Source organism: Medicago truncatula, chromosome 4, assembly GCF_003473485.1.
Source record: "Medicago truncatula cultivar Jemalong A17 chromosome 4, MtrunA17r5.0-ANR, whole genome shotgun sequence".
NCBI lineage: Eukaryota > Viridiplantae > Streptophyta > Magnoliopsida > Fabales > Fabaceae > Medicago > Medicago truncatula.
The window spans coordinates 6817098-6832815 of record NC_053045.1 but is presented as its reverse complement, the minus strand read 5'-3'; the positions used below and the strand labels follow the sequence as shown (position 1 = coordinate 6832815).

The window sequence follows — 15718 nt, the reverse complement described above, 5'->3', positions numbered from 1 at the left end:
GTTTAACCCACTCTATTGCTGCAATGTCGTGCAACACGTGAAACACAGTAAACTACGATACGTTAGGCTAATATAAGTGGTTCTATATAGAACCCTTATGTTAAATAGTCAAATACGAAAAGCACAAAACCTTAGCCACACTAGTTACTCCAAGAGTTCATCACCAATTTTGTTTGTTTAGCTAGAACTATAGGTGAAAGCTACTCTTACTCGGATTATTTTGTGGACTATGTATAAACCTTGTTGATCGAACAACTATCGTGACTTGATTTCAGTTTTTTCATCAGGAAAGGTTCTGCGCTACAAGAGGAATCTTACATAAACCTTGTGTCATGATCATTCATAAAGATCCATCGAAGAGAAAAATTTGATTTTTGTTGCATTTATATTTAGTTTAGTCACGATTTCCCTCCATCCTCCTCCTTAGGAATCATGTAGTCTAGAGAGAGTTATCAAATTCTTATATCCCTTGATATGTAAAAACAATCTTGTCTGAATCATGCCATAACCTCCTTTTGTTGAAGGATAGCCTTTTCAATAAAAGGTTGACCAAAGACAATTTGTTCCCCATTTATTCTCATGAGAAGGGTTAATATCATCTTTGGACTGAATATGATTCTCAGCCTTGTGCGTTTGGTTTGTCTTTTGTTATTGTTCCTTGAAATCTTAAAAATAGATGGTCTAATTGTCTCTATTTGCTTGTAAATATGTTATTCAGGGCTACTTAAGTCTACAAAGAATGTGATCTTAGTGCTGACAAGATGGCTAATATGTGCTTTAATTTGTTTGGTTTGGTTGGACAACATGCTTGACATTATTAGAAAGTCCATCATGAACTACATTATCTCTCCCCTTCACCATTATTATATTCCACTAGGTTTCCCGAATAATGTTTTCTTTGTGTTTTTATTATTGATCTATGATTTTGTCTAACATGCATAAATAAATATGTGTAAATGTTTTTTTATCAATAGATTAATATGTCATATTATATCTTATTTAATTTAATGGTGAGAGCGGTGAATAGCGTTTTTCAAAATCGAGAGCGTGTTTGAAAAAGAGTTTGACCATTTGAAATATATAATTTGAACGTGTCTCTCACCCTACAAAGCAAGACTTTTAACGAAGGGAATTTTAATTTAAGCAAATACATTAAATATAACAATATTAAATACATTAAACGACATTATTTGAAATTCAAGCAAATACATTAAATATAACAATCTTAAATACATTAAACGACATTATTTAACAACGTAAAACACGTAATAAAACAAAACATAACAGTTCACGGATCATCTAAACTAATTTCATCGTCTAGTTCCTCCAGCAGAGCCCTAGTCTCTTCGTTGTTTATAGGCCGGATCAAACTTTTCTGAATTAATTCAACAGATCTGACCAATGAAACGTTCAACTCGGTCAGTTCTTTAGTATTGTACTGCCCAAATATGGAGAACATAGTTCTCACGTCGTCATCGTTCCTGAGCTTCATTTGGGTTGACTGCACTCTTCCAGCTGAGTCGGTCGATGGAATGTGAACTACAAGAAAAAATAATGTCCATAACTGATTCGGATTATATAGTCTGAACTCTCCCTCACCCTATAAAGTGTCAAATTTAACAGAGTCTTGAGCTAGTTCGGATTATATAAATAAAACAATTATGGGATGAGTTCGGATTAAATAATACGAACTAGCTCAAAGTTTGGACAGTTACTTGCTCATCAAGAGTTAATCATTAAACCCATTTTTTCAAAGGTATTGACTAGTCAGACCACGTTTATCATGTTTTTTTTTTTTTACATGAATTAATCGTTTGTTACACTCTATGCACCATCCTTAACAAATTCCTCCCTTAAATACCCATCAATCCTTCTCGTTCCATCATGTCACATTCTCTCCTTCTGAATTCCTTCTTATTCTCTTTCGTACAAAAAGGTTACTTTAGCATTTTAGGGATTGCATGAATGGGAAAAAGACATGGTGCCCCTCTGCAAATTTCCACCATTTGTTGTGTGTCAAGTTGACTTTTCTAAACCATCAAAGTCTCATTTTCCCTAGAGTGAAGACAAATCTTACCGCAGCCTCATTCCCCCTTCATCTTCTTCTCATACCCCCTTCCCGCTCCGTCTCCTTGTACCACATGTTTAACTTTAGCTGTCTAATTATTATGTGTAATAAGCTTCAATGGAAATGTAAATGTACTATGAAAGATACATCTATTAGTAAAATGAGAGTTTTATTCATTTCATGTTTCTATGCATTTTTTTCTCTTTTAATTTTAGTCATTTTCAATTTTTTGTTCTTAATATTATATGCAATGTTGTTTTGTAATTCTAGGTTTAATCCAGTTTCAGATTTTATATGTCGAATAACGTTCGGATTTTATTTTTCGAACAATGGGTAATATAAAAAAAAAAATGGACGCGTGAGAAACCAATAGGGTGAGAAAAGTAATAGTCATATTAAAATCATATCAAATATTTTAAGACCCAGGCCCATAGTCCTTAACCCTAAAATTGAGCCCTCTCTCTTATTCTCTGAATATAAGAAGTTGTAGACACTTTTTTTTTTTTCTCTCATCCATTCACTCATCTTCTTTGTTTTTCTTGTTAAGATCTAAAAAAAATTATTTTCTCTTCATATCTAACCATTTTTCACGATCCTTTAAAAAAAAATCCCTTCTTCACGTTATTTGACTTTAAGTTTTTGTGTTACTAGGTATTCTTCATTTTCTCATTAACGTATCATGGTCATTATGAGTCTAACAATTACATATGAAATTTTGTCAACAAGTTTTGTGAACAAACTAAATATTTAGATTGTATCATTTGAACTCATTTTATACCTGATTTCATATTGTCAACATTGGTTTCAACAATATTTCAGATCTGATAACTTAACAAGGGCGAGATGTGTTCAATTTTGGGTCAAGACAATTTCTGTCTAAATTTCATAACGCTTGATGATGATGAAGGTGAAGATGACATTGAAGATGAAGATCTTATAATTCAATTAATTAATCAGAAATCGTACAGATCGAATCGACAAAGTAACAAAGGTATACCATTCATAATATATATCTGTTTAATTTTTACTTCATTATAAATTGAATTTGAGCTTTCAATTTAATAAATTGTATAAATTATCTACATAATAAATAATATTTTCTCCTTTCGATTTATATTTTAATTTTTTTTTAATTATGAATTTTTTTGTTGATAATTTATTAACATTTATTTGAATTGCCGAATTCTCTGTTTGTTTTTTTGGTAATTTGGGATCAGATTAAGCTTGTCTAATTTCAAGTTTTTGTGTTTTTGAAAAGGATGTTGTCACTATAAATAAGGAAGTGCAAAATCTGCTAAAAATTATTGCTTTAGATAATGATGAAGTAGAAATTTTGCTTGGTTCACTTCGAGAAATGTGCTTAGAAATTGAAGACGTCGTGTCTTATAAGAAAAATTTTACATTGTGTAAGAGGATTTGTAATGTAAGTAATGGTTTATCATAGGAAACAATTACAACTCTACCGGAGAGAAAAGTTTACACACCAAACCCTAACAATATTAATTTGGAAGAGTTCCCTTATGACGTCCAAGATATTTATATTTGCATAATGTGTCAGGCTTAATTTAAAGATCAAAAAAGATTGGAATTCCTCTGTGTGAAGCATGAATATCATGTGGATTGCATAACATAATGGTTGGTGATAAAAAATGAATGCCCTATTTGCAAATCACAAGTCTTGACTTCTACAAAGAATGATACATAGAAATCTATTAATTCTTTATAAAATATTAGTAATATATTTCTATGTATTATTCTTTGTAGAAGTCAAAGCTTCTGATTTGCAAATAGGACATTCATTTTTTTTTATCACCAACCATTTATTATGTAATGGACATGATTAGAGCTGTCAAAACGGGCGGGTCGGCCCTAACGGGCTTCGGGCTTTATCAGGCCGGCCCAAAAAAGCCTGGTTGAAAAACGGGCTTGAAATGTACTACCCGAGCCCGGCCCTACACGGGCCGCGGGCTTAACGGGCCGGCCCGTATTAAAAATTATATTTTTTTTTTTTTTAAAAAGTACTATAAAATACTCCTATAATTTTTTTTTATAAATAATATTTTTAATATGTTTAAATAATGCATAGAACAAAAATAAATTGTAAACATTTTCGTACAAACGCCATAAACTAAAACGGCGAGGAAAGAAATTTTAAATAAATTAGATACGTTATGGTTATAGATATTTATATATTCGATCTTTAAAATTATAAATAACGAAACGAGTAAATATAATTTTATATTACATGTATATTTGTGTTAATTCATTGAATTTTCACTTTTATTTATTACTTTGATAATCAACTAAGTAAAGAATTATTTGAAAAATATATATATTTTATAGGATTTTTTTTTGTTATGCGGGCTAGCGGGCTTTTTAGGGCCAGGCTAAAAAGCCCTATTAAAATTCGGGCTCAATATTTAAGGCCCAAACCCTATAATTAATCGGGTTAAACGGGCCGGCCCATACAGCCCGGCTCATTTTGACAGCTCTAGACATGATATTCATGCTTACATCGAGGAATTCCAATGTTCTTTTGATCTTTAAATTCAATCTAACATATTATACAAGCATCAATTTCTTGGATTTCATAAGGGAACTATTCGTGATTAATATTATTAGAATTTCGTGTGTAAACTTTTGTCTCCAGTTGAGTTGTAATTGTTTCCTCTGATAAACTAGTACTTACACTACAAATCCTCTCACCCTATGCAATAAATTCTTCATAAGACATGTTTTCAATTTCCAAAACGCATTTCTCGATGTGGATCAAGCAGAATTTCCACTTCAACGTCATCTAAAGGAATAGCATTCAGCAGATTTTGCACTTCCTCATTTAAAGCAACAACATCCTTTTCAGAAATACATAAACTGAAATTAGGCAAGCCTAATTTGCTAAGGAATTATAAAAAAAATAGAGAGAATTTGACTATTCAAAGAAAATGCTCATAAATTATCAACAACAAAAATATATTTATAAATTAAAAACTTATTAAAATATAAGTTTAAGGGAGAAAAATATGATCAATTATGTAAATATTTTTGAAGGACTTATTAAATAAAAAGATCAAATTCAATTTATAATGTCGTGCAACATGTGAAACACGCAAACTATGATGCTTTAGGCTGACATAAGTGGTTCTATATAGAACCCTTATGTTAAATAGTCAAATACCAAAAGCACAAAACCTTAGCCACACTAGTTACTCCAAGAGTACATCACCAATTTTGTTTGTTTTGATAGAACCATAGATGAAAGCTTCTCTTACTCGAATTATGTTTAGGTTTCCTGGATAAAGTTTTCTCTGTGTTTTTAGTATTGGTATATGATTTTGTCTAACTTGCACAAATAAATATGTGTAAATGTTTTTTTTTGTCAGGTAGCCTAATGGCTAGAATTTACCTTATAAGGTGAATAAATGAGATGTCCAGGGTTATAACTTCGACCCCTGCATATAATAATGCATTGTCCTACCAACTGGGTTATGCTCACGAGACGTGAAAATGTTTTTTTTTTTTTACCAATAGATCAATATGTCATATTATATCTTATTTAATTTAATAGTGAAATTTATTGATCCAATGATAAAAATTAACATATGCATGATGCAAGACGTGTTTCACTTATGCACCATATAATTGGTCTTGGTCTCATCCTCTAAGATTCTTGTTAACTTTTTCTCTTGTTAAGAAAATTGTTGGATGCGTGCAAACAATAGATGGTGGTTTTGAGATGTCAACTTCGTCAAGATCTCATAAAACTAAAAACAAAAATAAAATGAGATAATAATCATTTTAATCTTTGAATGTGTAACTAGTAGTCACAATAATCTTTTAATGTAACAAAATTTTAAATTAATTCTTTATTACGCACATCATTAGTCAAAATAGTTTATAACTTTAAAATGCTTTGTTTAGCCTATAACTTTAAAATGCTTTATTTATATTGTCATTATACGAAAAGAGTTAAGCCACGGTAAAACATTCAAAAGAGATAAAAAGTAATTTGAAGTAAATTGTAATTTTTGGAATTAGATTTCCTGCTATAACTACTTCACGTAGTAGTTAATCTCAGTCGTAGAAAAGTAATATAACGGTTCAGATTTGTTTGACCAATTTTCACAGAATTTGATCTCAGTCATCGATTAAAGAACAGACGTCTGAGATTAACCACTGTGTGAAGCAGTTAGAGCAGGAAATCGAGGTCCATAATTTTCACTATTTTTGTAGGATATGAACAAAAAGCAAACTATGCGGGTACACGAAAGATAAGTCTTTTCTTTCTCTTTGTTTCACCAATGGAACCCACTTTGTAAACAAAATCAACAAAGCACCAAAATTTGCACTGCGCTTTTTCGATTTTCCTCTTCCGTTTCAAGGTTTCTCCAAATTCTTTCTTCTACAATTTTAAATTTTTACTTGTTGTTGGGTATTCTCAAAGTATTCAATTTTACACTTTAATTATCATTTTTATTCTTCAATTTTGTTCCTATGTATAAAACTCTCAAAAGGGTAGTGTTACTTTAATCCTTTTACTTTTCCAAATTATTGTTATATATGAATATGGGTTTGTTTGAATTTGCTTATTTGAGCTTATGAAAACAGTAATAAGCTGTTTTCAGCTTATTTTCGTAAGTTCTCCATTATAGCTTATGAAAATTGCTTATAGCTTATGTGAACAGAATTTCACTTTATTTTATCTTTTGTTATAGAAATAGCTTATACATAAGTGCTTATCTTGATAAGCACTTATGTAATGTTATAAGCTGAAAATTAAGTTGTTTATTCAAACAGGGACAATATTGATTGTGTAGGATCATATGATGTGAAGTAAAAGTCTTCGCGTCTTTCGATAATTAATTTTAGTTTATATTCTTGAACTTGATAATCTTTGTTCTGGATGATGTGAAATTCAAATGTACTTCAATCTTGTATTTGTATGAATATATGTTCTTGATATTCTTTGTAATCTAGATGATATTAATGAAATGAAATCCAAATATAATTGATTCTTATATGTGTCCACAGCAATGCTATCTCAGGTGAAGGATTATCACTAATTTTTTATTTCGTTGTGAATTTCAGAATAAGCATCCTTATCTGGTGTTTATGTTCAGCTGATGCAAGCCTTTTCTGGTTGTTGTAAATTTTGAATAAGCATTTTCAACCATGGCGCTTTATGCAACTGCTTTATCGTTCAATGTAAGCTTCCGGTTGTTTGAAATCTCAAAAGTTCATGTCTTATTAAATTTTAGTGTATTAGAATTCTCTTTTAAGGTTTTCTTCAAAATGATCACTTAAGTGTGTTTTGTGTTGATCAACGATCTATCGAATTTAGAATTCCGGGATTTAACATAGATATGATTCAACTACATGAAATGGAAATTTGGAATGACTTTTGGGAGTTAGATTTTTTGTACATGTCAATTGAATGGTTGGAAATAGGATAACCTTTTTTTGAATTTCACCGAAGAAATTTCACTTCATGAATGGCTGAGGAATAAGGATGACGTTACGTTTTTCCTTTTCAATGATTTATTAAGTTTAAAAATTTGCCCACGTGGTTCATGGTGATTAGTTTTGACATTTTTCTTGAAGGGACTTTCTTCTACTCTCAAGGAGTTCAGTTTCTTGCCGGGTTCGGTCATCAATAGCTTTCACAAGCGACATGATGTTTGTCTGCAATCCTTTAATCCAAATAAGTTAGTTTTTGGCAAAAGTTTTGAAAGAGGAGACGAACTGTGTTTGTTGCCTAATCAATGCCTCAAGTTGCAAATGAGAAGATTCAGTAAGTATCCTTTGCTCAAACCCTTTTGATTCTTATTGGTACTACTTTTTGGATAATATTATGTTCGTCTTTAACCAATGAGCGTAAAAATTGTTGGCCATTTCTTACTATAGTATTGATTTTTCTATAGTCCAATTATATTTGCATCTAGGCCCCTAAGTTTTCTGTACTAACTATTTTACTAAATTTAATGTTTTATTTGGTAAGTGTCGTCAAATAGCAGCTATAGCGCTATAGTGTATCGAAATTTTAACAAACCACTATTATTCCACTATACACGATTTAGTACTAAGTATTATCAAACTGTAGCGAGTGAAATTTGAGCAAACCTCTATTCTTCGCAATTAACAACACTAATTTCATAAAATTGGTTTCTGTCAGGGACACGGCAGGGTGTAAAAAGTGAAGACGCAGAGAGCATGTTGAGCAGTGAGGACATTGCATTAGATGAAAACACTTTAGAGGAAGAGCTACAGAATGCAATTGCTGAGGAGAATTATGCTAAAGCTGCAGAAATAAGGGATACACTAAAAAACCTACAAAAAGATAGCAACACAGCAGTATTTGGAGCAAACAGCAAGTTTTATGATTCATTCAGGAATGGCGACCTTGCAGCCATGCAAGGTATGTGGGCAAAAATGGACGAGGTATGCTGTGTTCATCCTGGTATGAAAGGAATATCCGGTTATGATGATGTTATTGAGAGCTGGGATTTCGTATGGGCTAACTATGAATTTCCATTACAAATTAAACTAGAAGACATTAAAGTTCATGCTAGAGGGGACATGGGGTATGTTACTTGCATGGAATTTGTAAAAGCGAAAGGAGGAAGATGGGGAGGACAATTTGTAACGAATGTGTTCGAGAGGATAAATGGCGAGTGGTTTATTTGTAATCATCATGCTTCACCAGTAGACATGAATTGATACATAGTTGTTGAGTTTGTCTTGCCTTTCCTCTTACCTCATTTTAACAATTTTGTTGTGTTGCATTGTATCTTCCTTAGCCTAGAAATTTTTCTGTATGTTATGTTACAACTTTACGAACACAAATGATCTTTAGAAGCTGAGATGTGGATTAATGGATTCATGAAGTTTGATTAGAACTTTACCCAAATTAGATATTGGGACTGTTGTTTCTGTTCGTAAAGAATGTGTTCATTAATGTGAAACATTGGATAATACATCAAGGAACTGTTTTAAGATATATTTGATTAGAACAAAAGCTCCTGGTTGATAAAGTTGAGATCAAACGGTAAATTTTGAGAGCAAACATTTTCAATACCAGAAGATATTGTAATCATGTTTTTTAAGGAAATATTGTAATCATGTTAAAACAAAGTCAATGCATCGTACATACTTTAATATATCCTTATGCCAATAATTTCCAGTGAGCTGGCTAGCAAACATTTCTGATTCCATGGACTTTATCAATTAGTGGAGAAGGATAGATAACTCTGCTGTTTTTATTTATTGACATTATGTTTTGTACAATGAATAAGAGTGGAACCAGCATCCAGATTTCTGCAACTGGTATTCTAATTCCATGGACTATTGCTATACTGGACAGCATGTATGAAGGTGAAATAGAAGAAAAATTTGAAACAAAAGTTTCACTCTTTAGACTTAAGTGGTATAAGATAAGTGTAAAAAATCAAGTTGCAAGAACAACATTTATAATGTTTTTGCAATGCCATTAACTAGCTATTCCTCAACTATTTGAAGATCTTAACAACTAATAACTATGAAGAAATATAAACCTCTTCTAAGTTTAAACTCTGCCAACAGGGGAAAGAGGTGGAATTGGTGTATATTTTATAGGTGCTTTCCCGTGAAGTCTTCTGCTGTTGTTATTGGAACTTGGTTCCTTAAGGGTCTCTTCACTCATGCTACTCATTTCCAAGGAACCTGGTTGTTTCTGGCAGCTTAACAATGAAACGGATATGAAGAATGCCTGCAAATGACTGATTGTTGAACTGAATTCAACTGAGTAGAATCCATTATTCAACGGCAACAAAGTGAAAAGGGGTGCGTCATTCTCAGATCCTTCCTGAAAGTAATCATAACCATATGTAAATGGAGTATCCACAATATATACAGTCTACAATTATATACCACCATGTCATCATGCACCTTGTTTGGATAACCAGCTTAAATAAGTGCTTGTAGCATAAACGTTTATCATATAAGTGCCTATGCCTAGCTATTTTTATAACAGGAGATAAAATAAAGTCAAATCTTTTTCATATACGCTGTTTTCATAAGCTATCATGGAGAGCTTAGGAAAATAACAAGTCAAAAACAACTTATGGACATGTCATAAGCTCTCCCAAATAGTCTCATAAGTGCTTATACAACAGATAAACTCAAGAAAAGCCAATTGAAACAAGCCCCAAGTAGAATGTAGAAGGTTTATACCTGAACAAAAAGTTGGAAACGATCCTGGTAAGGTTTATAACTTCTTGGAATGTTTGAACTCAGGTTCTGCTCGCGAAGCACGAGCAGTTTGCAACCTATGTCCCAACCACCACAATCACATAATCCCCCGGTTCTCCATCTATGGATTAACGATGAAGGTTCACCTCTGTTTGGTGAACCATGTACACCACCTGGAAGAATAACAGTAGAACTATCATTTTCTCCTTTCTTCATAATATCATTATCACCATGCAATTGTTCGTTGCTTGAATTTCCACATGAGGTCTCAAAAACAACAGCAGCAAGCTCCATGGTCGGGATGAACTTTGGCGGTCCTTGATCTGTCTGGTTGATTTCAACACCCAATAGGACATATTCTTTAACCATATGCTGTCTCTTGGAGTTCTGATTCACTGCTTCAGTGAATTTGGAGGTAGAAGATTTCATCTGAGCGACAACATTGTATGCATAGCCACAACTTTTTTCTTTATTTCCGTGACTCATCCATCCACCACTCTTTTTCTTAATTTCGTTAACAATATAGAATGTAAAACAGCAGCCTAAATCATTTTTCTCATGTGATGATAAACTATTCTTGGTAGCGGCGTAAATCTTTCTTTCATCGTTGAGCACAAACTTAAACAAAGGCATTCCATTTTTTATTGTAATCTGCAAGAGACCTTGGATTGATGATACCTTGCTCTTTTCATCCTGCAGTGATTCATTTACACCGATACTCCTCAAACTCGTTGAATCTGTGCTTCTATTTTGTTTCTGACTACTTTCACCTGAATGATCTGTGCCTGATGCCTTATGTTTCAATATAGGATCTAGTAACCTCTTAAGAGGGCTTGATCTTGTTCGGTTCTGACAATTTGCCTTTTCTTTGCTTGAATTATCCCAACGCCTGGAAGATTCAGGAGTCACTGGACCTGACTTTGAAGAGACAAACTTAGAACTAAATTGTGAAGCTGCAGGGCCTTCTTTAAAACTGAAACTTCTGCCAATTCGACTTAAGCTGAAGCTAAACCGACGGTTGTGAGATGGATTTGATCTCTTCTGCGAAGTCAGCTCAGCAGTTTCTTGGTCTAATGATTCAATCAGATTATTAAAAGCAGACTGATTGCTCAACCTATTGTCTAACACATCCTTTTCAGAGCAAGCAGCTTCTGATTGCAGACCAGACATCTTATTTATTTTGGAAGCAGACTTCTCAGAAATTGCAGAAGAACGGTTCATACTGAGATCAGTACTAACACTGTTTTGCATTGGTCCAGAAAAAGAAGTACGATCAATCGCAGAACGGCATCGATTTGAAAGTGCGATTTCAGGACAAACATTGTCAACGTAAACCTCCTCTGGAATAGAAACATACGACAGACTACTTCGGCTTGATTCTGGATGATTTTCATCGGATGATGTTTGGAATTCCGAAAGCCGAAAATCATCTGAAGAACTTGAGTCGGGAATATCATGTGGATAAAGCAACACAATATTACTTGGCTTGCTATGGCTATGTTTACAGCTATCATCAAAACCTGACTCCGGCAACTGATTCACCTTTTGACTGGATTCGCAGTCACCAGAACCCGTTTTCTTAGAACTGAATGAGACCCCTTTGCTTTTTGATTTTTCTGTTCGCTGTTCCATATCAGAGATGAACTTATGATTTCTCTCTATTTTCTTCTGGGTGTGTTCTTGCAAACCCTCCATTTTCTGGTTAGCTTCATCATCTTTATTTTCATTAGGAACAGAAGACGAGATCCTGCGTGGCCTTGAGTTCGATGCTAAATTTCCAACATCTGAAGTTCTTTTAATATTGTCATTCCTCGTCTTCTCACTTCCTATCCTCTTGGATCCACTTCTAGAAGATTCAAACCGTTTGACATTCTCAGAGGGAAGTTTGCTACTTTGTGGAAGTGCTTCCCTGTTATTCGGTCTGATCCGTCGTGAACCTTTCTTATCATCAAGTTTTTCCCTGCCACTGGCACTGGTGGATGATTTTGATTTGGTGGCTACTCTTGATGATGATTCGCCTCTATTGAATGGTGTGAAACGACTAGTTAGATCATCTGGTATATGCTTGTGCTTCCAGTTCTCAAGTCGAGACCAATCTAAAACACCAACATTGAAAGCTTTCTCTTGAACATTTTCCACTCTATCATTATGCAGTAGATAACCTGGCAAATTAGACATATGCTTGACAAGCTCATCACCATCATTTCCACTTCTCTTCGCAGTTTCCCGGTTCCGAATATTTCCTTCTGCATCCTGCTTTGCCTTCTGTTTGAGATCACTGCATTGAGGACCAACACCACTCTTTGACCTTGACTTATCCGCACTCTTCGGATTCGGACTTTGATGTACTTGTGGCAATGCAGAACTTTCTTTATCTGTCTTTGAACTGCTATACCGTTTTGAGCCGAGCTTTTTGAATTCTAAACCAAATACCATATCCTCAGAAGGTATCATAAATTCATTACTTGGTTGTATATTGATTGGCATTACACAACAAACCCTCAAACTTTAAAGTTCATTCATAAGCAATAATCTGTCAGAAAATGTACACAATCTCATCAGTTCCAAACTAGGAAATAAATAAGTTACAACTTATTAAAAAGCTACAATTCAACATAGAAAACTCAGCATTTTCTAATATCAAAGTTCAATAGATTAGAGACTAAAAAAACAAACAAGGGTTTGTGAATACATAGGTTAAAGCTATGATACAATAATAAAAATAAAAAAAAGCAATCAAACCATCAATGAAGGAAAAAGCAGGTAACAATAAATGAGATACCGTTTTTCTATAGAACCAAACAAAAATAGAAACATTGATGCTGAAAACATTGAAACATGATTTTGACATTGTCTATAAAGAATATGCAGAAAGCCACGTGAAAGAAAATAATTGAATTCATTACACAAAAAGAGGACATACACATAAATATTCACAAAACCTTACAAATTTCCAATTCAATTAACATTATCATTCAATGAATTAAGTGATGATGTATACCTAACCCTCATTTCCAAATCCGATGTAATCAATCCAACAAATAATTAACAAAGAATATTTTTTTTTATGCTAACAACCTACGACACAGACACAAACACCGAACACACTCTATGTCTCTGACACATGAACACCGAACACAGTCTAAGTCCCTCACATATAAACACGACCCAAATACATTGACAATAGCAATAATTTCATAAAATAATTAATTTGAACATCAGGTGTTAGTGTCGTGTTAGTGTCAGACACTAAACACCTTAACAACACTTAATCACATAAAAAACAAAACCCTATAAATCAATCACTAGCAGTAGACACTAGTACACATTAAATAAATACTCAACCATGATTATGATATATACCAGTTAAGTAATAACGAAAACGATGGATTTCTAATACTCAACACAGCTCAAAAATAAATTATTAAAAACACCAAAATTCTGATTTTATAAAAAATTAAAAAAAAAAAAAAAAAAAAAAGAAAATTACACAAAGATAAAGCTCTGTTTGGCTGAAAAAAGCATTTTTAAGAAGAACAAAAACAGAAACATTCACTCTTCATAGTAAAACAATAACAAACAACAAAACTCACATTCCAGATTCAAGAAACAAATCATAAATCACCAATAATCTAATTTTTTTCCTTAATAATAAATAAATTTAGTAAATGTGTCATTCAATTTCAAATCATAAAAACAGAGAAAATTTCAATGGATTCAAGAACATTGATAAGAACTTACCTGAAAAGAGAAGAAGGAGAAAAAAAACGAAATAATTTGAACGCTGAAGTGAAGAAAACAAAAGATACGAAACGTAACTGAGAAAAGAAAAACGCACGTAGTTTAAAAGCGAAGTAAAGAATTACAATGAAGACAGTGTTTGGATAAAGAGTAATCTTCCATAATCATTTTCATTCTTTCTTCTTCATTCAATTACGAATATAATAATATCTTCTTTAATTTTTGTATTTATGTGGCGCGTGTTTAAAGGAAAAAAGTGATTAAAAAAATACGTTTGCTTACGTTGGAACAGAGAAAGGAAAGGAAAAAGCGCGCGCCAAACAGAGCCTTAAGTGAGAGAGTGAGTGTGTGGAGTGTGGAGAGAATTTCGCTTTCAGTTGAAACGGTGGACAAAAAGATTGGGATGTGGGTCCTATTTTTGAGGACTTGTTTCGTTATCGAGAATCCCGATGTTTGTTGTGTGGGGCCCTATTACGTATTGCCATTTCTGAATGCTGCTGCTGCTCAATGATGAGGGCATTGTACTACTTTAATTTTAGGTTTAATTGTTTTTTTTATTTCTTAACTATTTTTTAGATATATCACTATTGTCTTATGAAGAAGCTAAACTGAAATGCAATAAGAAAGGGTATTCTTACTAGCATAAAAATTAAGCTTCAATCATAGCTCAGAGTAAAAATCACAAGAGATACCAATCCAATTTTTTTCAAAAAAATCACAAGAAAGAAATACATTATCTATATCTTCCATCATACTATAGTCATCAACACAAAGTTGAGCATTATAATGAAGAATATGTCTTCTGATTAAATTATTTGTTGTTAGTAAACGGTTACGGAGCAAACGTCAAACAAAAAAGAATAACTTTCAGAGAGATCTCATTATTCCAAATTGTGTTTGAGTGATCAACTGCCACAATGTTAATTGACGGCATCATGTAATAATAAGCACTCGTTACATTGAATTTGTTGGAAGCATGTAAGTACCAAAGCCACCTATCGGGAATATTAGGCTGCAAAACAATATTTATTAGTCTCACAACATTCCCAAATTTTTCTTCCTCTCAAGCTAATAACCTACGCCGCCACTTCCAAGCTTCACCATCCTCCCCCACCCACGAGAAAACATTTTAGCACCGTAGCCATTTTATTAACAGCTAGATCAAAAAGGCGGCTAAAACTATGCTTCAAGATCATACCATCAATCCACGGGTCCCACCAAAATAAAGTTTTAGTGCCATCTCCTATCTCCCTCCCTAAATTATCATCAAACCAACGACCAACTCCCAAACCAACCCCATTTTTAATATCAATCAAATTTTGCCACCAAGTAGAATTCGCTCGACCCCCCTCCGCTATACAACCTCCCCATATCTTGCCACCAAAAACCTATACCACAGACTCATGTCATCCACCCGCATCCTCCACCACCATTTACCAAGTAACACCATGTTAAATTCCCTAATCCTCCTCAGCCTCAGACCTCCATTCTCCTTTTTGGAATAAATATTGTCCCAATTGATCCAAGATATTTTCCTAATTTCCTCATTTCCCCCAAAAAAACTAGTAAATAAAGATTCAATAGAAGAGATGATACATGCAGGAGCCTTGAAGAACAAAAGAAAATAGACCGGAAGAGAAGACAAGACAGACTTCAAAAGAACCAATCGACCATCCAAAAAAAAGG

General features: G+C 33.2%; 2 protein-coding genes across 5 annotated transcripts; one reads left to right on the top strand and one right to left on the bottom strand.

The window, feature by feature from the left end:
- Window positions 1-6288: 6288 nt before the first annotated feature.
- Window positions 6289-9041, top strand: LOC25491543 (uncharacterized). The gene is made up of 4 exons (XM_013599487.3): window positions 6289-6447; window positions 7154-7270; window positions 7667-7856; window positions 8238-9041. Exons 2-4 carry the CDS (start codon window positions 7238-7240, stop codon window positions 8780-8782), a joined length of 768 nt encoding a protein of 255 aa, XP_013454941.1. The 5' UTR covers window positions 6289-6447; window positions 7154-7237; the 3' UTR covers window positions 8783-9041.
- A 260-nt stretch (window positions 9042-9301) lies between these two features.
- Window positions 9302-14405, bottom strand: LOC25491542 (uncharacterized). 4 transcript variants are annotated; one of them, XM_039832731.1, is made up of 3 exons: window positions 14315-14405; window positions 10274-12824; window positions 9302-9905 (listed from the first exon to the last, which is right to left on the bottom strand). In XM_039832731.1, the coding sequence occupies exons 2-3, from the start codon at window positions 12776-12778 to the stop codon at window positions 9627-9629; spliced, it is 2784 nt and encodes a 927-aa protein (XP_039688665.1). In that variant the 5' UTR covers window positions 12779-12824; window positions 14315-14405; the 3' UTR covers window positions 9302-9626. The 4 variants fall into 4 exon arrangements, with proteins under 4 accessions (XP_039688665.1, XP_024638073.1, XP_013454940.1 ...); XM_024782305.2 differs by lacking the exon at window positions 14315-14405 and adding an exon at window positions 14158-14294; XM_013599486.3 differs by lacking the exon at window positions 14315-14405 and adding an exon at window positions 14033-14277.
- Window positions 14406-15718: the final 1313 nt, after the last annotated feature.